The sequence below is a fragment of the Falco naumanni genome, chromosome 5 (assembly GCF_017639655.2).
Source record: "Falco naumanni isolate bFalNau1 chromosome 5, bFalNau1.pat, whole genome shotgun sequence".
NCBI classification, from domain to species: Eukaryota; Metazoa; Chordata; class Aves; order Falconiformes; family Falconidae; genus Falco; species Falco naumanni.
Window position 1 is genome coordinate 10,863,036 of NC_054058.1, and position 24,665 is coordinate 10,887,700.

The window sequence follows — 24,665 nt, forward strand, 5'->3', positions numbered from 1 at the left end:
CCTTTATTATTCAGCCTTGTGGGCGCAAGTCTGGATAACACAGTGTTTGTGATTTTGCAGAGCTTTCCCTTAGTGTGCCCAGAGTCTTTACGGTAGAGAGAGGCAGGATGGAAAGGAGAACCTGGTCACCACCTCAAATCCTTCAGTCTTTGGCAAATAATACAGGGAGCAAAAAGGCTCATTGCTGAATGCAGAAATAAGGAAAATGCCTCTTCCAAACCATCCTGGTTAGGTACCTATTGGTGATGAGGAGGGAACTGCGCTTTGACAAGAAGCTGGCAGGTCCCGTTGAGCCAGGAATCTAAAAAGGCAAAGGTCACCCCCGTAACGAATGCACAGAGCTTGATCCTGTCCTTGCATGGCTGTGGTTACAACCAGATCATCTATGCACTGGCTTCTCCCATCATGGCTTTGACAAATGTGCATCTCACAATTTTTATTCCTTGCCAGACAGAAAGGCAACAAGCAAGCGTAGACTTTTACTGGAAGGTTGAACCATACTTCCATCTAGTGGACAAAGGACTTATTTTACTAGTTTTTTAAAAAAATACTGGGCCCAATTCTTCTATCTAAAACTTGGCAAACCATCTTGTTGAATTCAGTGTTTCACGTCACTGCAAAGCCAACTGAAGTTTCCAATTCCAAAACACTAAAGACTGCTTCTCCTGGCAAGAATTTTATGAAACTTGGAATGATAATGCCAACCTACTGAAAAGGAATACAGAATTCAATACTAAATGTGAAGGTTAATTACTAGGAAGTTGATTTTAGAGAGGTTTCTTTGGGGGTCTCCCCCCCCCCCCCCCTTTTCTTTTTTTTCTTTTGAGTGGTTCTCATAATTTGTTTTCCATTATTCTGTCTAAAGTATACCATTACCATATCCCAGAACCGAAACCAAATCTCAAGCCCCTTCACCAAATCAAAGAGCTCTGATTGTTATGTACAGAGAAAGACTTATGTGCACTGGAGCTCTTGGAACTTTACAGCTACACAAGCTTTCGTACATTTACTTACCATACAACTATTTAGTAATATTCTTCCCTAAAAGGAAAGGCATTTAGAAACTGAAATGTGAAAAGAAGCAACACTTTTTTAAAAAAAATTGTGCTGAAAATTTGCTCAATGTTGATATGGATGCCTTCAAATCCTGTTCGGTATTTTTCACCTTGTACCTACAAGACACTTCACAAGCCTGAGCTTTTGCCTACAGCTGGCATTTTATTCTGGAGTAGCATCAATTTACTATATTTACATCTATTTATGATTACACACTACAAATGTCTGTTTATCAGCAAAATATGGTAACAAAATTCATACAATACATTAATATTAATGCCAGAAATTACTGTATTATGATAACGGGGGGGGGGGGGGGGGGGGGGGGGGGGCTTCTGTTAAGACAGTGGAATTAATTTGGAGGGAGAAAATACCTGTACTTATCTAGAAGAGGAAAAAACAATGTACTTTTATAAAAAATACATGGTTCCAAGTACAGTTAATTGTTTTTTTAAATGGAATTTGAAGTAGTGGTTGAAGTAAATTCATTAGAGCTGAAGTCTAAACATAAATATGCATCTCAACCCCAGAAGTAATAACTCACATCTTCATTTGCCATTAATGTCCAGTGCATATTAATCTGAGCCTGAACCTTCAGCAGGTATAAAAGATTTTTTTAAAATAAAAGTAATATTTTGCACATCTAGACTTCATGGTTTGCAGTATTTGAAAATATCTTGCTTTACCATATGCCTCTCTGGGTCAGAAAACCGTACCAGCAATGTCTCTAAGTATCACAGGTATCAAATAAAGTCCCAAAATTGTAACATATTTTAGCCCTTAAAATAAAGACACAACCTCAACTCTCTTTTTCCAACATCAACTGCATATGTTGATCTGCATTTCATGCACTGAACATCACAGCCTTCTTAATCTCATCAGTTTTCCTGGACAGAGAACTCAAAAGTGCCATTTACTTAACTTCATAGTAAGTGTACCATGTGCTCTGCCTTTACCCTATTCACATGATGCCTGAGAGTATACTCCCAGCCCGGGGTGAGATCCTGGGCATGACTCTTCACCTGCCCACACAGCATTACACAGCGCTGAACAATGATGCTTTTTTCTATTGCTCAGGGAACAGCAGCAGCAATCTGCTGTCTATGCTACTCAGTCTGCTTTTCATCAGGGCTCTAAATTGACATTGAGTTCACAGTCACTGGCTAAGCAAGTAACTATTTGCTATATGCTCTATTTAAAAAATGAATAAACTAATGGTTAAATTTGAGGATTGCAGGAGGGCATAACCCCGGACTCCAGAAAGCATCAGTGAGAAAAGCATGCTCAGCACACCATCTGCAACTGCAGAAGACCCTCTGGCATCATCTTAGCAAGTTCCACGTCCCACATTCCTTCTCATGGGGAACTCTCAGTTTGACACAACACACAGGGAAGCAGCAGTAGAGATGGAGACTTGACAAGAAAATAACTAGTATCATCAGGATGTGGAATGCTATTTATGATATGGGTGTCTGTGTACTTCTGTCTCTCTGACTAGGGAAGTTCAGCAAGACTGAGGAGGAGTTTGGGAGAAGAGTTGAAGGAAAACATAAATTGGTCTTTAAAAAAAGTGAGTTTGGGCTTTTTTATTATCAATTCTTACTATACACATATACTATGCTATTACAATTAGAAGCTAAACTTCAACTTCTATGCAGATATACTAATATACATAATTTAAACCAGCCACAATTTGACAGTCAATACTTTACAATCACATATTGCCAAGCTGCAGGAAGATTTCTGGTAGGAAAGGAAGAAGGCAAGAAAGCAATGAGGATTCGCTTCTCTTTGTTGCAGTTAAACCTACTTACCATCCCTTTTGGACAGAGGCATCCAGATATGCAGCCATGGCTGATGCACTCCAAGTCGTAGTTCTGGCAAGTCTTGGCACACTCCAACCCTTCAGCTCTTGGGTTGTTTGCAGGACAGATAAAGCTTTCCATGGGGGATCTGCATGTCAAGCTCCTTTTTACTTTAAAAAATAAATTTACAAAAATCGCAATTAGAACTTAAGTATTGTTAGTACAGTATTTTTCTAAAGGATAGATCAAGAGTTTAAATAGAAAACTAATCTAGGATATAGACTGGAACAATGCCACTACACCCCTATGCACGACATTGTAAAGGCAACAGCCTCCACTTCCCATGAAGTGACCTCAGTTACGTTATCATAAAAGTACGTATTGTAATACAGAAGCAAAAAAGCTGCACTAGGGTAAATACCATTTTAACAACAAAAATCATGCAATTCGAGATTGCACTAGGGCTATAATCAGTTTAGCATGAAACAGGTATTTCAACCTGTAGGCAGTGTACACTAGCAATGGTAGCACTAAACTGATATTCTATAAGAAGCAACAGCATCATATACTATTGTACTTAGAACCACTTCCAACACTGAGTATAACCACACTGGTGACTGTTAATAACAATGCCCTTACCTTAAATACATGTTCTAAAACTCTTTGAGACTTCAGGTTCTGACAGATCAAAATGTCCCAAGAAACTCCAGGTTATTATTTCAAGCAGTGCTAGCAATATGCCTCTGAGGTTTTCTAAGTCTTAACACCCTAATATCAGGAAAATTGTGTCTTAACAGCATTAAGGTAAGAGTTTGGTGAGATATACAACTAGAAGGCTACACCTGAAGAACAGTGGGGGGCAACCAGTGACATTGTTACTGGTGGTCTACCAAGCAACATTAATCACATCACCAACCAGTCATATATATGGTGTTTTCCACTGGAAGCTTGGCAGTAAGATGCCTGGTAGTTTATCAGAAGATGCAAAAGCAAGTAACAACTCTTTGGCTCCAAGGCACTGGTAAATACCACCAAAATTTTTCTCCAAACACCTTGAACAGGTACATTTGGCAGTGTGCCATGGACGACACTGTGTTTGGGGTTACTCCTGGTATTTGCATAGGGACATTACTGGGCCTCACCAAATCCCCACTAGCCCTGTCCCCTCTGAGATGCATCCAAGCTCAAAACTCCTCCCCGTCACAATCCTGTAAGCTCCATCCATGTATCAGTGGGGAACCTCAAACCATCCCAGACTGATGCTGTCCTGCTCTCCAACGCAGTGCCTAGGTCTGCAAGGCCGTTGTCAGTCTCCAGGAGGTTTTATAGCAAGATGCCTGGTGGCTTTAAAAAGCTTCGTTTACACCAGAAAGGAGAGCTTGCAACTAAGCAGTCGGAAGCAGAAGGTATAAAGCTGGCTGGTTACTGATGAGGCATGATCCTCAAATAGCAACCGGGGACCTCAGATCACTGCCAAGAGACCCCTTAACATCTTCAACTAGAGACTGTAGTGGCTAACTATCATTTTGAGAGGTGGCATTCAATGATCCCTGCATCCTCCCGTGCAAATATTTGGTTTCTATTCTGTAATAAATAAATAAATAAAAGTTTAAAAAATTAGAAAGAGACTCATAACATCACCAGCCACTGCAACCTCTGGTACTTCTTCCCTGTCCTAATTACCAAAAGATTGATAAGGGGGGGAGGGAGGGGAAGAAAGAAAAAAAAAAAGAAAAATCAGAAAAAATGTAATTTTTATTCAAGGCATACTAACTTCTGGCAGATGGTCTCTCATCAGCAAAAACATCTGGCAGGAAGGCACCAGGAACTCTGTTTGTACTGCAGTGCATGAAACCATTTTCACAATAGCTAAGAAAAACAAATAGAGCTTATATTTAACAAAGTGACATTTAGCTTTCACTCACACTGTTTTTTTCAGACAGGCCTGCAGGGAACTTGTCAGAATATCAAAATTACACCTCACGTTGGGGTTGATCTGTTGCTCTCCATCCACTGTGCTTATCAACCTTAAGAGCAAACCTTCCTTAAAATAGTTGATGTGATATACTAGCATGGTAACCCAGCTGTATGCTAGCCCTGTCCTGCTGAATTCAATGCATCTGCTCAGGCATAAAGCTGGGCAAGATAATAGGTCTGCTGTGGAAAGAGGTAAGGGACCACTTCGTTCCTGCAACTCATGACTTCTGTTGTAGAGGAGAAAAGGAGAAGACGCTGTTCCCAAAACTGGGCTTGCCAGGAGCTGCCCAGCAATTACATTCCTACTGTCAGTGTACTGCTACTCAATTTAAAAATAAGAAATGTTTTTTAATATTTGCATCTTTGATAGAGGTAATTAGGTTTTAACGTTTAAGAAATGTATCTCAGTACATTAAAGTGACATTTTAAAAGCCTACAAAGTAGCTGTTGTCAGTAATTAAACTCCATTTCAAACTGGCAGGAACTATTCATGGAACAGGGCTTAATACTGTTTTCTGACTAAGGTGACATTTGAAATTATATGGATAGAGATGCAACAGGAAAACTCACCATTTGGTTTGTTGGAGGCAAAATCTTGCCCTTTTTTAAACTCCTTTCAGTGGAGGTAAAGGAACTGAGGAACTGAAGCAGTTAATCATTCAGGCTATCCAAAAATTTGAGTCACAGCATACAGGGATGAATTACGAACATTGCACTTACCACATGGTGTAATGATCTGAAAAGACGTCCTCTGGCTGGAAGATCTCACCATCATAATAACAAGAGCAGTGGGACTTTGGCACGCACTGCTCACGCTCATCAAGGTAGTGCCCAGGGGGACAGTAGCATCCTTCTACACAGAGTTCATCACAGTCCTCGTCTGGGTAGGACAGAGATCTGCAGGTCTGGTTGCATGGCATCCCACACTGCCGGTACACTTGGCCTTCAGGACAGGTCATTGCTGTTGAACGATGTGCACATCAGGGAGACTGGCATTTGATCCAAAGCCAACTAAAGGAAAAGCTGCCTAAACTAGACCGAGAAGCTGGGAATTAAAATGTATTTACACAATCTACTCATCAGTGCAGGCCCGTATTACTGTCTCCTTAAGTCTGCAGCACCAGTGAAGCCTACGGCACTGCTTATACACACACAAGCAAAACTTTACTACGTGCAGTTCCCAGTAAAGGTCAGGATTGGATTGCGATCCCTGCAATCAAAATCCATCCACAAAATTTCATTCAGAATGAAAAACACAGGCTCTGTCCAACCTCTGTTACTACTGAGACCTGCAGGTTAGGAGCATTAGAAGTGTCATGTACACATTCACACTTCTCTTCCTTTGCAACCCAGTTAGGGACAATTTGGTCAAAATAAGAAGTAGGGTAGGGTTCTGCCTTGGTAAGCAGGTGCTACAATACTTAAAAGCCTCACATCCCAGCAGCTCTCAGTGATTTCTATGGAAACAAGTGCAAATAAAGAAGTCATTTAGTGATTATGGAGAGCCAAACCTTAGGTACTAACGATTTTCCATGATTGATTGATTTTTATGGAGAGCTAATTAGGGTCTTTGGAGCTATTTTGGTTGCTTTGTTTATAAAAATTCGACGAAGTTCTACAGCACTGATTTTGAGGCAATCTCCTCTGCATACATCAGCATCGGCACCAGGTGGCAGCTACGACAACACATTGCAGAAGATGAGAAAACAAGTTGGTATTATCAAGGGCTTTTAACAGGCCCCCTGACCAGCTTACAAAACCTGTCGATTGCAGCAACCTTCCAAAGCAAACGGCTGGAGTTGTGCGGTGATGAGGTAGGATGTTCAGTGGAGCAAGGGATGCAGCTGCAAATAAAAGCTGACACATTTGCACTGCGCTAAAACCAAGATGAAGGGGTTACAGAGAAAGCTCTTCCCCTTGTCATCACAGCAGAATGATTCAATAATCCCTACCCTCTCTTCTGTAAGCACACATCCCTGGGAACTGTAGCAGCAATGACAGTTAAAAAAAAAAAAAAAAAAAAAAAACCAAACCAAAAATAAAAAACCCCACACCAAAAACCAACTATAGCAAGGCTACTGCCCTGCAGCCTCACCCAGCTGTTAGCAGGGCTGAACTGACACTGAGGCTAACAAAGCAAGCCCTACATGATAACTAACATCTAATGCTTACCTTCACAAAATTCCTCTGAAATAGTTACTTCTACTTACTGAAGACAGGCACGGCTGCACCAACATCTCCCCAACTTCTGTTGAGGCACCTGAAGTCCCATACATGGGACCATAAGCCCTTACCCTAAGGATCCAGCCCAGAGGCATCTAAGGTGACATGAAGCATTCTGCAGAGCAAAGATCTCCCATGTTTGGGACCTGGGCCCAAACTATTTAACAAGAAATTTACATGTGCTCATCAACACAGTAGGCCAAGTAAATACCTCGTAACTCAGAAGTAGGTGATAGATTCACTCACAGTTAAAGGAGTCTTTGGCAGCTATTCACAGAACAGTGCTTCTAATTTACATAAACAAGATCTTTGCAGTAAATCAAATATTGAAAAGGCACAGCCCTGGGCTGAGGACCATTTTAAAAGTAACTTTCATCACTAAAGGCATGTACAAGCAGGATAACCATGAAGTCTCAGCCAAAAATATGATTTGCTACATAGGAACCTCTGGAAATAAGGAACTGGTTTGGCAGATTTCAGGTGGGTACACCAGTTTACCAGAGTTTTAAGGTTCAAAAAGGACAGGATAACTAAGCCAAACATCCTGCTCTGCTTTCTAGTCAGTGGTACCACTCCCTGCCCACAGGGACAACTTTGCAGTGGATCCCTTTCTTAGCTAAAGCTTTGTAACTCATCCATGCACTTCCTACAATTTTAGAAACATCCCCCATTTTTCCAGTTATGCTACTCAATGTCATGTTCACACTCCAAGTCCCAATGCTGTCCTCCATCACCTCCCAGCAACATCTGTTTTTAACACCAAAAGGCAAGACCTGACCTGGGAGCAGACTGTTGTCTGCACACTTTGTAATACAGTCACTAAAAAAAAAACAACATCCCATTATTGCCAGGAAAATGAGAGGAAAAGGCGAGGTGCACCTACTCTGTACGGATGCCTATTACAAAACCAAAACAGCTCAACGATGTGCGCTGAAGATCAGCCTTTCTCAGGAATAAGATGGAAAATAGTGGAAAAAGCACTGGGAAAATGTGTATCCAATTAGATAATTCATCCAGCTTCTTGTGGGTGGGTTTTCAACCCAGAGTGAAAAAGGCATAAATCCTGACCAGTTTCTTGGGTAGCACAAGGTGAAAACACAATCACATCTAGGTCAGATGTTCTGGGTCAAGACATACCCTGTGAGGACTAGATTGAACACAGCTGCTCTACCAGCACCAGCCAGCATGTTGAGCCCCACCATGTAAAGCAGCCACCCTCCAATGCTGCTCAGAGTCTGCCCTTAATTCCCTACTCCTCACTCCAGCGCTCTTGGATTTATCCCATACAAATCCTCTTACAGAAGCCATTCAAAGACAATAAACTATCCCAGCACCACCACATTATCAACAGGTCCTAAAACCTGAAGAAAGATTTAGGAATCTGTTGACTGATTCCCCTTTGCTACAAAACAACACATACATACATATATACACACACGAGACACAGAATCATTTAGGTTGGAAAAAAATCTTTAAGATCATCGACTCCAACCATTAAACTAACACTACCAAGTGCACCACTAAACCATGTCCCTAATCTCCACATCTACACAACTTTTAAATGCCTTCAGGGATTGACACTCAACCACTTCCCTGGGCAGCCTGTTCCAGTACTTGACAACTATTTTGGTGAAGAAATTTTTCCTAATATCCAATCTACACCTTCCCTGGTGCAACTTCAGGCCATTCCCTCTCATCCTATCACTTGTTACTTGGGAAAAGAGACCGACACCCACCTCACTACAGCCTCCTTTCAGGTACTTGTATAGAGTGATATGATCTCCCTTGAGCCTCCTTCTCTCCAGAGTAAACCACCCTTGTTCCTTCAGCTGCTTCTCCTAAATCTTGTTCTCTAGACCCTTCACCAGCTTCATTGCTCTTCTTTGGAAGCACCTCAATGCCTTTCATGCAGTGAGGGGCCCAGAACTCAACACGGTATTCAGAGTGTGGCCTCACCAGTACAGGGGACGGTCACTTCCCTGGTCCTGCTGGCCACATTCTTTCTGATACAAGCCAGGATGCTGTTGACCTTCTTGGCCACCTGGACACACTGGCATTTCACATTCAGCCAACTGTTGACCAGCACCCCCAGGTGCTTTTCTGCCAGGCAGCTTTCCTGCCACCCTTCCCCAAGCCTGCACCTTTGCAGGGGTTGTTGTGACCCAGGTGCAGGACCTGGCACTTCTCCTTGTTGAACCTCATACAATTGGCCCCAGCTCATCAGTCCAGCCTGTCCAGATCCCTCTGCAGAGCCTTCCTGCCCTCAAGCAGATCAACACTTCCACCCAATTTGGTGTCATCTGCAAACTTACTGAGGGTACACTCAACCCCCTCGTCCAGATCATTGATAAAAATATTAAATAAAACCAGCTCCAATACTGAGCTCTGGGGAACACCACTTGTGACCAGCCACCAGCTGGATTTAACTCCATTCACCACCGCTCTTTGGGCCTGGCCATCCAGCCAGGTTTTTTACTGAGTTTTTTACATGCATGTGCATGAAAGCCTGCCCTTCACAGCATGGCCTATCTGCTCCTTTCATGCAGCATGAAGGGAGTGGCTCTGTTGCTTATTCATGACAAGCTACAAGGGTACAAGTCAGCTCTTAAACAATCAAACTGCAACTAAAATAATTTCCAAGACTTGAGAGATTAATGTGCTTGTTAGCTTGACACCCAGCAGAAGTGCTGTGCTACACTAATGACTTGCCTCCCTGCCACTTATCCACTTCAGATCAACCAAACCGGTTCTGTCAAGTCATTTCCCAAGAAACTGAATCTCCGTTGACCAAGGCAGGCACCGAGTATGTGTGCAGTGCACTGGGCCATCAGCACAAATTACACAACCTGCACATTCACCTCTCAAGCCCATTAAAAGAGGGATTTTTCTCCTTCATGTGACAGGAGATGTCTAGGGCACCAGGATTATTTAATGGGGGCTGATGGATCTGCAATCAGGGAAATCGTCACTTTACGAGCACATAAAGCGCTCTGTAATGCACAGAAAGGAAGAAGCAGCTCTGTGCTATTAAAGATTAATTGTGAAAATTGACTTGTTCAATTACAGAAAGAACGATGGTGCATTATTGCTGCTCTTTCTTTCAGCCTCCAGACCTGCACAGTTTTAAAAGGATTTTTATTACATTACTGTTCCACTATCTGAACATTTACATAAATTAGGTAAAATATTATGAAACCATGCAGCAGTTTAACATAAACTGGTTTTGCTCTCATTCGCAGTAAATACCCTCCAGCCTGCAGAAGCTGTAGTCGCTGACCTTACAGGTACAGACCCTACCAGGTGGAAGGCCAGTGACCTCTCCTTCTCTTTTGTCCAGTTTCTACACACTCAGATCATAAATGTTTTTCCCATGCACTGTTTGGGAAGAAGTAACAGAACAGATCTGGACAGCTGCCAAGCATACATGCTTTCCCCCAAAATTTTCAATTGTCTTCTTTCTTCAATAGTAAACTTACTCAGGAAAATGGAAAAACCTCAATTTCACAAATATTTATAGAGAAAATTGTGTCCATCTTCAATCAAAATTCCATTGCAATGAATTTTTTCCTACCACATTGGCCTAACAGAGAAAGAAAATAAATAAAATATGTTGGCTTCTTCTGCTCCAGCTTCTTAACAGTTTGGCTATTAATCTTGCAAAAACATCCTATTCTCTCTGTTAACCCCACCTCTGTAACACAAAGCTGCAGCCTGAATTTTTGTTCTATCCTCTCGTAACATCTCATCTTTTAGACTGCAAGCTTTTGAATGAGCACTGCCATTTATTACAAGTAGCATTCTGCAAACAGTCCTCAGGGGAATTAAAAACTCAACCTTTACTGACTCTCATAGGAGTTAAATGTCTACACAAAAAAAACACAGACAAAAAACCCCACTATTTTGCTAGCTCAGTGGTGCCACCCATGGCCTGTTGATCAATGTTCAAGATCTCATCTTGAACCAGCTGCCACATCACACTAGAATTTACACAGAGCAGAAGGAAAGGAGCTCATATGTGGTTAGAAAAATTATATCCACCCTCTAGCTGAATGGTGTACACAAAATGAGATCTGACACAGATCTCAGACTGCTGCACTGACAGGGTGATTATCAAAGTGCTAAGAGAGATACATATCAGAGAATTTGCAGGATCTCCATCCTTGGAGATACTCAGAACTTGTCTGGACAAGCCACCTGGCAATCCGCTGTTGTTTACCCTGCTATGAGCAGGGTTGGTAGCAGAAGAGTGCCAGTGGTCCATTCCGATACAAGTTTGTCTATACTGGTATGATTCTGTTCTGTGACCAAGTACCTGCCTTTGTGCTTCCTCTATTCCTTCAACTTTGGGTAATGTCAGAGGTCACAGATCAGTCAGGTCAGGACCTGGGAAGCTTGGGCCTCAAAAGAAGGACACACCAAAAAAAATTCATGCATCACTACAAATCACTTGGAGATTTCTACCCTGGGATATTTAAAAAGTTTTCAGGTGAGTAGCTAAAACTTAAATGTAGCAGAAAATGGAAATCCAGTCAAAAGCTCTGCTGAGGTATGTCAGGTGACTGCTTCTCTCCCCCAGTGCTGAGCAATCTCTGTGAACTGTTTTTGCATCCTTGCTTTGCATCGTTTGTTGTATGAAATATTTGGCACCTTGCTGAAATTATCTCATTCTAAGTTTTTCACCTGACATTGCTGTGAAATTTCTTCCAGACAGGAAAACAAGTGGAGTTTAGGACCGTTTCACTTACGGCAGAAGTCGGGTTCTCTCCACTGGACCAGGACGTTCTTCCTAGCACAAGCTGCTGCATAATTAGCAATAGCAGAGCACAGACAATCCTTGCCATTGGAGCAGGAGCAAACATCAAAGCGGCAGTTCTTCACATAAGGAGTGGGACTGACTTCATGGTGACAGGGTTCAAATGCAGAAGACATCAGAACTGAGCAGGAGTCCTCAGCATATTTGGCTAAAAAGAGAAAAATTACATGCTTCCACTGAATCAATCAGCAGCTTTCAAGAAAATCTAGTGGAGGCACAGCAAATATTCTTTTTTCTTTTGGGGAAAAAAAAAAAAAAAACACACAGAAGACTAAAATAGGATCAAGTAGGCATAGATAGCATCATAGCTTATATGTCATGAGCTCCACTGAAAGAATAATGTTTCACTAGTAAAGCAAATCAAGGAAAAATAATACTTTTATATTCTGTTACCACTGTTTCTGGTGCTGTACTTCCTCTTACAGGGCCTCTGCTTTCTGCTGCTTTTTATATTTGCAAAATTAAACCTTCTAGGCTGCACTATACTCGCAAATCACCAGCATTTGCTCTAATCTACAGCCATAGAATTTTCTGTGTGCTTGCTCCCCCCAAAAATCAGAGGTTGCTGTAACACTTGGGACAAGAAAACTGCTCTGAGAATTTCTCTCGGTGTCCAACCTGGACAGCCAAGCAGTATGGAGGGAAAGAGGAAGGCTGTTTGTTGGCATGCAGTAAAAAGAAGGGAGACAAGGCATCAGGAAAAGTGCATAAGGAGCAAGGACAGAGGGGTGAAGATGACAGGTGTTTTGTCCACCCAGAGGATAAACACTGTTACAAAGTACTGTTATCGCTTGTAAAAGTAGTTTCAGGGTTGCGAGTTTGTGCTGTGACTGTGATGGTCTAACTCTGTGGTTCAAACTGAACAGTCGCATAATCCCACATTACTGATTTTTGTTGTCAGTTTTCACAAAAAATTACATTTGCCTTAGGAAGACTGCGTCGATCAGCACCTCCCTTTGTTTGTTTCTCTTTTGGTTGGTTGGTTTTGAGTTTTGGGGTTTTTTAACAGCGATTACAGTTACCTCGCTGGTAATGTAAGCAAAACCAGCTTTCTACTCTTTTCCCTTATTTTTCTTTTTTTTAATTATTGTTACATAAAACGGAAGATCACAGTTTGCAGCACATGTTAATTTTGGATGGAGTTCAGTACCTAAACGAGGATTGAGATTGCAGGGGTCACTGTCTTGTTTTAACAAGTCTTGGCAGCCTGGATTGAGCTTCCAGGAGTTTCCAAAATCTTCCAGAAGAGCTTCCACCATGCCCGAAGGTGTAAGAAAATCATCCCCTTGGTTACCATTGTAATTTCCACATAGCCCGCACATCTTTTCGGAATAGACTGGAGACAGCTAAGGAAGACAACATTAGCCTGATCATCCTCCAGAACAGGTCACCACTGTATAGCAAGATTTTCTAAAGAATGAACAATACACAATTTAACAATCAAGGAAAGTCTCAAATACACATTAAAAGACTATAGATACAATTTCATTGTACTACGTTTTTAAACTTCTAACAAAAATGCTACTATTAGCAGCAGGACAATTTTTGGATGGCACAGTAACAATTTCAAGATGGTAACTGAGGGTTAGTATGAGAAAAATGGCTTATTTTTATGCCTTGATCAGCACTCCAGTTTAGTCCTTCCCTGTTTTTCCCCTTCCTTCCTGTAAATGAACAGGGCAACAGTGGAGGTTGCATTTTTAAACATAATTAGATGATTATCTTTCCAATGGTAATTTGGGAAAAGGTACTGCACTTGAAACCATTTCACATTTCAACAAAAAAGTGAAGATTAAGAAAATTTGAACAGATCAGTTTTGTCACAAAACAGAGGCAATGTTGGAGGAGTTGTTTGCCTCACCATTAAGGACCATTAATAAAGTAAGGAAGAGAGTACTACCCCTAAAGCTACATTACCTCACATCAGAGCCTCCTCCTGCCTAGAGAAACTTATGACGCGCTACAAGCAGCATTGCAAACAAGCCACATAGCAGACACACTTTTCCACTTTGTCACACTCTTGCTACAAATGAAGGGACAGCTTTTCCACTTTGTCATACTCTTGCTGCAAACGAAGGGACAGCTGAAATGGGACCCTAAACTTAGAGGTAAGCAAGGGGAAATCTCCTAAGCAACATCTGCAACACAAAGGCACCAATATTTATTCGAGTAGGAAATGTCAGTTTCTATCAGAAGTAAAGATCTGCTGTACCACAAGTACTACCAACTGTCCTCGGGAGCTGACTTAGTGCTTTAATGCTACAGTAGTTCTCTGTATTCATTTAGTAGAGTGCTACTAGTTAGACTGGCAGGAGTGACCAGTGAAAACAGAACCAAGAAAGCCAGAAAAACATTTTTAAAGAAAACTGCTTTTCTGTGAAATTAAAAATAAAAACATCCTCCAAAATACAACCTAATACTACCTTCCCTTCAGACACAGTGGCCAGAGAGCAAATATGGGCCACCGGAAAGAACAACCATGAATTACTAAAGGATACATATTCTTATTGTTCCGATGGCCAAGGAAGCTACTTTTTCAGGTACTCTGCAGATGGACAGTGACTCATACAACCCCAATTTCTGACATATTTTCAAGTGGAACCTTGAATCACAAATGCCAATGGGTGACGACAAATGGTCACAGAAAGGGGAGCCTTCTTGAGGAACATCGAAAGAATTTTTACCAGAAGTCTGGCCAAGGTAATGGAAGTGTATCACTTCCCCCAATTGTCAGAAATACTTGGCAACAAGTTAGTCTACAAATCCAGCATAAATTAAGTCTCCAAAAGCAATTTAAAAGATGCTTTAGATACTCAGTGAGGGAAAGAGCTTGGACCAGAACTGAATAAATACAGACAATTGGAGAAACTTCCACTGCTTTTATGGGTAGAGGATCTGGAGCAGAAAATTAGATTTGTTTTAACTGTAAGAAAGAATTTGCCAGGCTATATGGGTCTCTGACCAGGCAGAAAAATACTTTGAACACTGAGGAAAGCCAAAACTTCTGAGATGTGCCAAGGGACTGAACTGAATTATGCTCAGCCCAAAAACAACTTCTAGGACCCTCAGAGCACAGACATACAGGCTAGATTGAAACAACAACAAAACCATAGATGCTTTCTGAAGTTATTCTTGACCTTTCTTTTCTGTTGTCTTTTCTGCTCCTGTACTCACTTCTGAACCAGCTTTTGTGAACCTTTACACTGTGCCAGATCTGACATTTAAGGGGGGCAGGCAAGGAGAGTGCAAAAGCAGTGCCATGGTTCAGAGAGGGCAGTGCCCACTGCTCAGTAGAAAACCCCAGTAAAACCGGCTTGCTTGGCCAAATTCTCAGTGAGCAAAACCACCCCACACAGTGCCCAGCTGCAGATCTCCTGCCACAAGTGGGGCTCAAAGGCAGCAGAGCTGTGGCTAAGCACCCATCCACGTAGACGCAGCAGGAGCATGTAGGTCCATAGCCGCGCAGCATCACAGGAGAGCATATCACTGTGACTTAGCATCTGTAGCCCACAGGTCATGACACCAGGAAACAACACTACAGAAGGAGTCATGTTCCTGAGGGAGCAAATACACCCTCAAGGACAACACCTGCAGTCCCTAAGACCTACCAACTGAAAGAAAACAGCCTCTTGTAGGAGCAAAGAGGGCAACAGATAGCTTAGCTGGAGAAGCTGTGATGGGTTATCAGCTGTCTGGAGATCATTCCACAGTAAATAATCTTCCCCCCTTCTCCCACAGGCTTTTCTGCACTGCAAATCATTCTGCAGCTTATAACACACACACATACAAAAAGTGGTTTAGGTGAAGCATTCTGTTGTTGCAGCTAAACTGCCTCCCTTACAGCTCATTTCTTTTAAACTGGGCTTGGGTATTTCTACACTCCACTGCAGTCTGCAGCACAGACAAACCCTAATTGTTAATCAAGGGTGACTTTAAACATTCTTCACAGTAGAAGGAGCATGCAACATATCTTCTGTTGAGTTAATTGATTTTTCCTGGAAATTATGAATAACTTCGTCCCTGGAGCCATATTCTTCCCTTATTTTAAGTCATACAAATCCATTACTTTAGACAGGACAGTCAAAGCAAATTAAAGGAAAATCCTGTTTGGACAGTATCTGCTGAACAAAACACAAAACTGTTCATGGTTAATAATGGCTGTTATTGCACACACACACAAAAAAAAAAAGGGGGGGGGGGGGGGGGGGAGAAGATGCCAAGCTGCTGTAGGATGAAAACATTTGTTTCTGGAATACAAAAGGACCTGTATATCACTCTGGGGGTAGCAAAAGAGAATGGCATTTCTAACATGCAACACAAAGCAATTTCTCACTACAGACAAGAAAATCTTTGTACATGTTTGGGTGGGACGAGAGAGGGAGCAAAAAGGCAGAAATAAAACAGAAAGAAAGAGTACCTTCACTAGGAGTTCACCATGACCATCCCAGTCAATCTGCAAATCTTCTCCATAGGTAAGGTGAACTGAAGTCCTCACTGTGCGCTGGATACGGAGGGCACCTTAAGATAACCACAAAGCATCAGTCAACCAAGCCAGGCTGCAGTGTTTCCTCGGCCGGGACTGCTGTGTCACACTGAACAGGCCAACAGAGCGGCTGGCACAGAGCAGGGGGCATACAGGTCTGCCAGAGTCTGGGAGGCCACACTTCCCAAGTTTCGTGCCTGCTCAGCAGTTTACATCTGCATGAACATGTGCATAGGCACACTTCAAGGCACTCAGGAGCTCTAGAAGAGGATATATATGCATTCTGCCAAACCTCAGACATTAACTGTGACATTTTACAAGATAACAGGAGGGATTTCAAGCTTCTGGATGAAAAATTATGATAATTTAAAAAAGCATAGACCAACAGTGGTTTTCAAGATCACGTATCACAAATCCAGACCAGCTTAACTCTCCTGATTTTAGAGGAGGTCAGCAAAGGTGTGTCAGCTGCATGGAGAGAAGCTGAAATGGCAGGGCTTCTAGAAGAAGAAAGTGAGAATTTGGTACTGAAAGCACTTTTTGATTGAACTGGGCTAAGGCATGCCAGAGAACACTAGTAAGTAGGACCCCTTCAAAGGCTGGCCAGAGTTAGCCCATGCAACACACCTTGTAGCAAAGGGATCTGTACGTCTTGTCCATTCAGTGAAATTCCTCCTCCGTGTTTCATTTTAATGAGGCTGTTGTCCATATCCCGGATTCGGACAGAAGCTGAGCGAGTGCACACAGCATCAGGATCATCTGCACACTACAGAAAGGGGAAAATTTGCCTCAAACCTCGAGCTTTCACTTTATTGGTGACTTAGCCCTATGCCCCCCAGAAAGCAATTCGTTATCTAATTTGGGAGGTGTTAAGTGTCTCCATGGTTTTATGGATTTTGTTTCTGCATCCCACAAACACCAGGCTGGTGGCCTTTCTTCCATTACGCTGCTAATCACGCAGCAGGGAGCTGAGCTGCCTGCAGCTCCCTGTCTCCAAGCCTGGAAAGCAGTCGGCAGGGGTTCCAGCAGACTGCCGGGAGCGGCCTGTGCTGGTGCCCAGCGGTGGCCAGACCCTGCAGGAAGGGCACGCTGCCCTGCACAGCCCATCCGCCTGGGAAACAGCAGCATGGTTCACAGAGCCCGAGACTTGTGCTGTTATTTTTTCCTGGCTGTGGGTTACGCAGATGAGGAACAGGGATTGCAGGCCCCTGGGTCTCCTCCCTCGTTTCGAAAGGGAAGTTTCAGTCAAAACTCGTTCTGCAAGTTCCCACACACAGATGGCCTCAGAGCTGCGCTATCAGAGCTTTCTAGTGCAGGATACAGACGCAGATGATGCACAGTCACACCCTGTTTCTCCAAACCCTGCGACTTCTCTGTTGCTGGTGCCCTGCAAGGCAGGCTGCTGCTCCCCTTCACCCAGTCAGTCTGCTGACTCCATCGTACCTCTCCCTGCCTTCCACTTCTCTGTCCTCTTTCTTCCCTTCTGCTTTATTCAGCATCCTTTTTAGTTTCCAGGTTAGCTCACCTATTCCCACCTGGTCGATTAATTTCACGACTGGGTTAACCTCCCTGTGACACCCCCTCCAGGGTCTCCCTCCCTCCCCGCACCAGACTGGCTCTCTTTCCTGCCTCTCTCCAGCCATCTCTGCCTGCTGACCTCCAGCTGCCTCTCTCACAGCCCTCAGGGGAGGCAAAGAAAGCCAGGAGCTGCTGACCAGCTAGCGAGCAACAGAAATCACCCACCAATATGACGTAATGGAAAGCAACTCAAGGTACTGCTCTGCCTGGGCACCCTACTCGGCTTCCAAGGAAATGTCCTTTCCCCAGACATCAAGGAGGCACCATCCCTCAGGGTGCTCCGCCAGAGGTGCCCTCTGCTCAGCTGGCACGGGGGCAGCCAGGGCTCCTTCCCCAGACCTCCTGACAAACCTCAGCCTCCAGGTAGGCTCCTGGGAATGGCCACCAGGAGAAGCTAAATGCTTATTATCTAAGGAGAAAGACTGCATCTGTTATTTAAACTAATTATTTCATAGGAAAATTACTTTTGTTGGCCTGTGCCTCTGCAATTTGTATCCCGCTCCCGCAGCCCTTCCCGCTCCCTCAGGAGCACGCGCAGGGGCCCACAGGCACCGGCCAAGGCTGCCGTTACCTGCACGGTCTCGATGATCACAGAAAAGGAATTTTCCACGCAGTCTTTGGCAAATAAGTACTGACAGATCCCACTGAAGGTGAAATACTTGTTGTCAAAGCTTTTGAAATGGGACTGGCCAGTGACGGAGCATTCTCCTGAAAAATGCAGAGTGCCATGAATCACCCCAGTGCCAGCTGTGAGCAGAATCCCCCCCCGTCCCCCCGCAAGCCGCTGAGGGGGAAGAGAAGCCCAGCAGAGCAGGTTGCACAAGGCCCGAGTTCCCTGCAGACCAGAAAGCACCGGCGAGATGCTTATCTCACTGTTTATTCCTGTAAGTCATTACCAGTAGTAACACAGGCACCAACAAAAGCTGGGGAATATGGTATAAATCGCACTCAGCAGCTGAAATTCACGTCTACGGAAAAGCCTATATAATGTTACAAACAAGGGTCATGAGGACATCAGCAAATGGCTCAGCTCTCTGCACTGAAGTGGATTTGTTTCTTCCTCAGTGGCCCTGGAAATTCAGCTCAGTCACTCAAGCTCTCCGCAGTCTGTCATACCTCGGACCTAAGTGATGGGTGCTGGTGGCACTGACCAATCTTAAACAGCCATTCATGCTCTCTTGTATGCAGGAACTAAGTTTCCCTCTATACAATAGGGAAACAGGCACGGAGAATGGAAGTATTAATGCCTAAGACAGGCAGAGCTGGGAAAGACACTCAGGATTACCCAGCATTAGTCACACACACCATATGCCAGGACGTGTTGCTCCTTTACCCCTATGCAGATGCTTGCAGCATCCCGACATGACACATTTTAAATACACTTTTACTTAGCTCAGTGGAGCACATCGGCATCCATGGAGCTGGCTGCAGAATACAGGCAGTTTTTAAGTTGAAAATCAAAATTTGCAGTGAGACTTGTTGCACTCTCACTGCTGTTCTGCTCTTCTGCTGCAGAGATGTCTCATTCTCAGTCTGTGTTTCACAGTTGAGTCTGGGCAGATTGTGAGCTCCCCTTTTTTGTGTCTGTACTGATAGTTTTTGAGTATTGCAGTATGGTTTTATGAAGGAAACAGTGTCTGAAAACTTTCTTCACAACGGCCTCCTTGAATGCAACCCCCAAAAACTGTTGATTCCTTTGTTTGGCTGCCTTGAATACCCATAAGTAATTATAACATGAAAGTAAAAATACCTTATCAAAATGAAGAGCTAGAAAATAATTAGTGTTGGAGTTCTTCCAAGGGCAGAATTTATGCTGGACTTGACTCTGAACCATTGTCTTAATTAACTAGCATAAAGTTGAAAATAATTCCATAGTTACAATAGCTACATCTAAAATCCTTACAGAATAATGTGAAAGTCTGGCTTGCCCACCCTTCTACTACAAAAAGAGGCTATGTAAGCATATCAGCATCTGAAAATGTTTTGGTAAGTTGTGGTTCTTCATTTCCAGGAAGGCAGCATTCATGTGCCACAACTGGGATTTATTACCCTGTTATGCTAGCGTCTCTGCAAAGACCTCCACAGAGCTTGCAAAGAAATTCTTTCATATGTGAAGACTATCACACTTATGAGATGGCCCCATGGCAAACAAGGTGGGCAGAGACCTCCTTGTCCAAAACAAAATTCAGATGCTGGGCCTACAGCAGCAATCCACTGTCAGAGGATGGAGCAAGGTTAAATGTTACAACCTGGCAGATGAACCGCATGAGTTATCCTCTCTTCACTGCCTTTGAGTCTCACATAAGATCTGTCTATGAACATCAAAGTGCAAACTTCCCTCTTCAACATTCAGTGTTAACCATCTTAAACCAGCCTGTGCTAAAGCACCTCACAGATCCTGAGGATTCTCAGTCTTGCACAGCTCTGGTTTTCCCTAAGAAAAGTCCAGCACCCACTGGATGTTTGTCATCCCCTGCAGAGTAAGGTGGCTTGTTATTTACTAGTTCACCCTGGAAATCCTACTTTCTGTTCTGTCCAATTAAACTTGCACAAAGGTAAAACAAATGTTATTCTACTCAACTTCAGAGTCAACTAACTGGCTATCAGATGTGGAGAACAGATTTTTAAAAACTAGGCATAACCCACCATATTATGCACAGTTTGATTTCCAGGGCGTTCTTTGCAACCAGGAACCAAGAGGACAGGTTTGCAGCATGGAGAGCTAGGGACCGCTACCCAAGGCAAGTCCCAGCCCTTTGTCATTGCTCCTGGAAGGAAAATTTCTTTCCTGCGGCAAAGTATCTTCTTATGGGTCCCTCTATCTACTCCATTTGGTGTAATGCGTCCCGTGAGATTTCCTGAAACCTACTGCCTTTATAATTAATTTACAATATCAGCTTGAGAGCTTCTCGGTAGTGCTAGCCAGCTACTGCCTTCTGAAGCACTCTCTCCAGCTGGGTACCCAGCTTTATCACCAAACTTACAGGTAGGAAATTCATTCCCACAATATAAAGAAACCTTTCCTGACAAACAGGTTGGCAAAAAAAAAAAAAAAATGGAACTACCTTGGAACTTATGTGAGTCTAAGTACATAAACCTTCTGTGACACATGATATCAGAAATATTTGTTGAAAAAATAATCAACCAACAATAAAAAATTGCTGCACTATTGCTTCAAATAGAGACAAAACAGAACAGGTAACAACATAAACTTGGCTGCTACTCCGATGAAGGACTGCTGCTTTGGAAGGCTTCGCTGCCCTTCCATACTGTCTCAGTACAGTTTGTAGATGTTAGCAGGTACGTGTAAAACAGCTGCACCTTCAGCCTTGCACAAACCTAGCTGAAAAGTGACTTGGATGTATTGCTGGAAGGTACAAAAATAAGCTGCCTTTCTTTTTGACTTCTGGTCATTCGGCACAGCTTCTCAACTCGGAAAAAGGCAGCAATGTTATATTCCCTCTTGCATGAGGCTGCATATCAACATCTGCCAGCAAGTCTCAATGCCAAGCTTATCTTCATTTCTATAATCACTATGAAGAAAACATGGCTGGAATTGATGATAAAAATTTGGCCCACATAGCCCACATTCATCATAGCCCAGAAAGCAAGGCCATCAAGAGGTATAACTTAGGTAAAAACTGAAAAAAAATAAATATTTCTTGTTCATCAGCATGTTGCTACCCATTAGCTAAAAGACGTAACAAATCAGCTAGGGCTTGTGTCCTTGATTCTGCATTTTAGACAGTGAGATTCCCTGCACTTGGAGAAATCTTTAGTGAATACCTCAAGCATATTTCTATTTTGAACATTTGCATACTTCCCCTTCATTGTGTTGGGTTTTTTACTGCTGACACCTCAGGGCAAATGCTATTTCAGTCTAAAGCAGGAGAAAACAGAGCATTGATGGGTCGGGTAAGCTTAATGTTAATAGAAGGACAGACTTTTTGATAGCCATTTTAAGACTGATGTAATCCTCCTAATTTGTGAGGATTGCACGGTCTCATCTCAACAAAACAAAACAAAACCACCAAACCCAAAAAACCTGCTCTCTCTTTTCCTGTCCTGCCATAACCCCAGTCTCCTCATCCCTCCCATTCTCAGCTCCCAAAAGCAAGGAGAACAAAACCATAAAGAGACATGCTGTCTCCCTGCAGACTTCTGCGCACAATGCAAGCAGAGTCAAATGTTGTTCCAGGTCAAGCAGGCTGAACATAGTGCAGGAACTGAGGCGATGGGCTACAGAACTAGCAGAAGAAAACAAGGAAGGTGGCACTTTGCTGGCCAATGCACAGCATGAAGTCACATTCCCCATGTAGGCAAAAAAACGTGACAGCAGCCACCAGTACCAGTGAGCCTGGGAAGCAGAGTAGGAGAAAGAGGAGCAAGAACATCTGCAGAGCTACCTCTCCAATCTGCCACCACAGTGGAAGGCAGGGCAGCCATCCTCTCCCTGGGGTTGTAGCTCCTTAACCTGTAATATGACCATTGGGTTCCAAGCTCATGGAGTATTACAAGTGATCCAGTCTACTCCTTGTACTTCAAACTGTCCCATCAACAAAAGTATGCTGATTCAAGCAATCAAATAAGGAATGGTACCTGGTCAAAGAACCCCAGTAGTGTTCCTCTACCTGAAAGCCAATCCTCTGAACATTCAGACCCTTTTATCTTGGTAAACTAAGTAATCAAAAGAGGACCGCTCTTCTCACCAGACAGGATTTTTCATTGGTACACATAAACAATACAGTACAATGTCTGGCTTGTCTCACGAGAAGAACTTAGAAATATGATCCCATCTGGATTGCACTGGAGCAAGCAAGTAAGAACAAAGACAGATTCACTTCTTCTGTGGAAAAAATACAAATGGGACGTAAGTGGGAGGGATGTAGGCAAGGCTTACATGTCAAAACCTGAAAAGAATACAGCCAACATACCTGGGCATTCCCCATTGCTGCAGATCCAGGTGCCACGTCGACAAATGCTAGGAAACATATGACAATTTAGGCAAGAGTACACTAATTCAAATCTTCTGTTGCAACCTTCTCCCAAATAATTGCAACATGAACTTCTGTTTCAGGGAAATTAGACCAGTCCCCAACATCCTTTTCCTCTCCCATAACCTCATTTCTTAATATATCCATCCCTTCTTAGCATCATTCAACAGAAACTGCTGGTAATATAAGGTGGAACGGCTGCATAACTCAAGAAGTCATGTTTTCCCCCACCAAGGCTCTGTGTTTAACAGTGTTTTCAACCACATTCCACTGAAATGGAATGAGTTTTAAATACAGTTCTCAAGGTACGTCTATTTACACAACAGAATCATAGGAGAAAAAAAGTTGGAAGTGACCTCCTGAAAAATCACATACCACAACCCCCAACTCAAAGAAGGAAACTTCAAAGTTAGATCAGGTGGGCGAGTTCTACGTCCATCTGAGTTTGGAGATCTCCAGGATGAGGTCCCACGGCCTCTTTAGGCAGCTATCGCAGGGCTGCACCATTTCAAGGGGAATCATTTTTTTCTTGTGTCTAAACAGAATTGCTCCTGCTGCAACTTGTGTCCATTGCTTCGTGTTCTTTTGCTGTTCACCTCTGAGAAGAGTTTGGCCCTGTTTTCTTTACAACCCCACTTTAGGTAGTGAAAGTTCCCCCATTAGCCTTCAAATAAATCTATTTCCCTTTGATTCTCCTCATGTCATAAAATCCCCTGCTGTGATCATCTCCAGCGTCCTCCACAAGACTCTCTCCAGTCCGTAATCCTCTCTCTCACAGTGGGGGCCCAGCACTGGCCACAATACTCTGGTCACAGCCTCACGAGTTTGTCACAAGAGAGCAATGATCCCTTTCCTTCACTGGCCAGCTAGGCTTCTTCTACAGCAGACCATCACTCTGACAGCACACTGCTGACTCAAGCTCCTTCTGCTTGGTTTCTCTTTCTGTGCAAGTTGCAAGGAGGTGGATTGTCTCTGCTTTAATGGTTTTGGGTGGTGGATTTAGCACCATGCCCCATAGGCCCTACTAGTAACCAGCAACATGCACTGATAGCGATTGAGATGGCTGTCATTCCTGTGCCTTTGGCATATACCAGGCCAGACAATCCTAGAATCGCCAAAATCAATTTTCAAGAGGTGCTAGATTTTTCTTACTCCTTTCATTATCCCAGCCCTTGAAAACCATTTGTTGGGAGTCAGTTTATTGAGGATGGTAAATGAAAAGCCCATGGAATGATGTTCTCTACAGCAGTCTCAAATTTGAATAACAGGAAGCATTTTCTAACAGTCTATCAGGCAGCACTGATCTCCCAAGAGCACCTAAGGTTGAACAATGTGCCCAAGCTTAAAGCTACAGACAGCTCCAGGGAAAAGGAAAAAATGCTAATGTCACGGTTATGGATCATATTCTGTGACACACAGTGCAGGTAATTAAAACCTTCTGGTTAATAGTTATGATGCATAGGCAGTTTTTCTTCTGCATATGGTGGTCTTCATTAAGTCCTTCTTCTGTACTCTAATTGGAAACATTTGGGCACAGAGATGTCTGAACCCCTTCCACAAATGTTCACACTGACACAAAACCAGATCAGGAATGCATTACTCATTCCCCTTTCCTTTCTTTAGACAGCTAGCCTCCCCCTTCAGGCTGGCATTTATGAGCAAAATAAAAATCATGAGCCATGCAGCTGGGTTCATTAGCTTTGCAAGAAGTTCCAAGGACATGCCTGAGCTAACTC

At 43.2% G+C, this 24,665-nt stretch overlaps 1 protein-coding gene across 1 annotated transcript in view; it reads right to left on the reverse strand.

Annotated features, from left to right (window-relative positions):
* The window catches only part of VWF (von Willebrand factor), a 145,479-nt gene that overhangs the window by 92,038 nt on the left and 28,776 nt on the right, over window positions 1-24,665 (reverse strand). The window contains exons 12-20 of the mRNA XM_040595803.1: window positions 22,870-22,916; window positions 18,507-18,643; window positions 16,985-17,123; window positions 16,292-16,392; window positions 13,025-13,220; window positions 11,807-12,022; window positions 5,559-5,799; window positions 4,636-4,730; window positions 2,871-3,031 (exon numbers count right to left, since the gene is read on the reverse strand). Coding sequence (XP_040451737.1) covers window positions 2,871-3,031; window positions 4,636-4,730; window positions 5,559-5,799; window positions 11,807-12,022; window positions 13,025-13,220; window positions 16,292-16,392; window positions 16,985-17,123; window positions 18,507-18,643; window positions 22,870-22,916 — 1,333 coding nt within the window. The remainder of the gene's footprint in view (window positions 1-2,870; window positions 3,032-4,635; window positions 4,731-5,558; window positions 5,800-11,806; window positions 12,023-13,024; window positions 13,221-16,291; window positions 16,393-16,984; window positions 17,124-18,506; window positions 18,644-22,869; window positions 22,917-24,665) is intronic.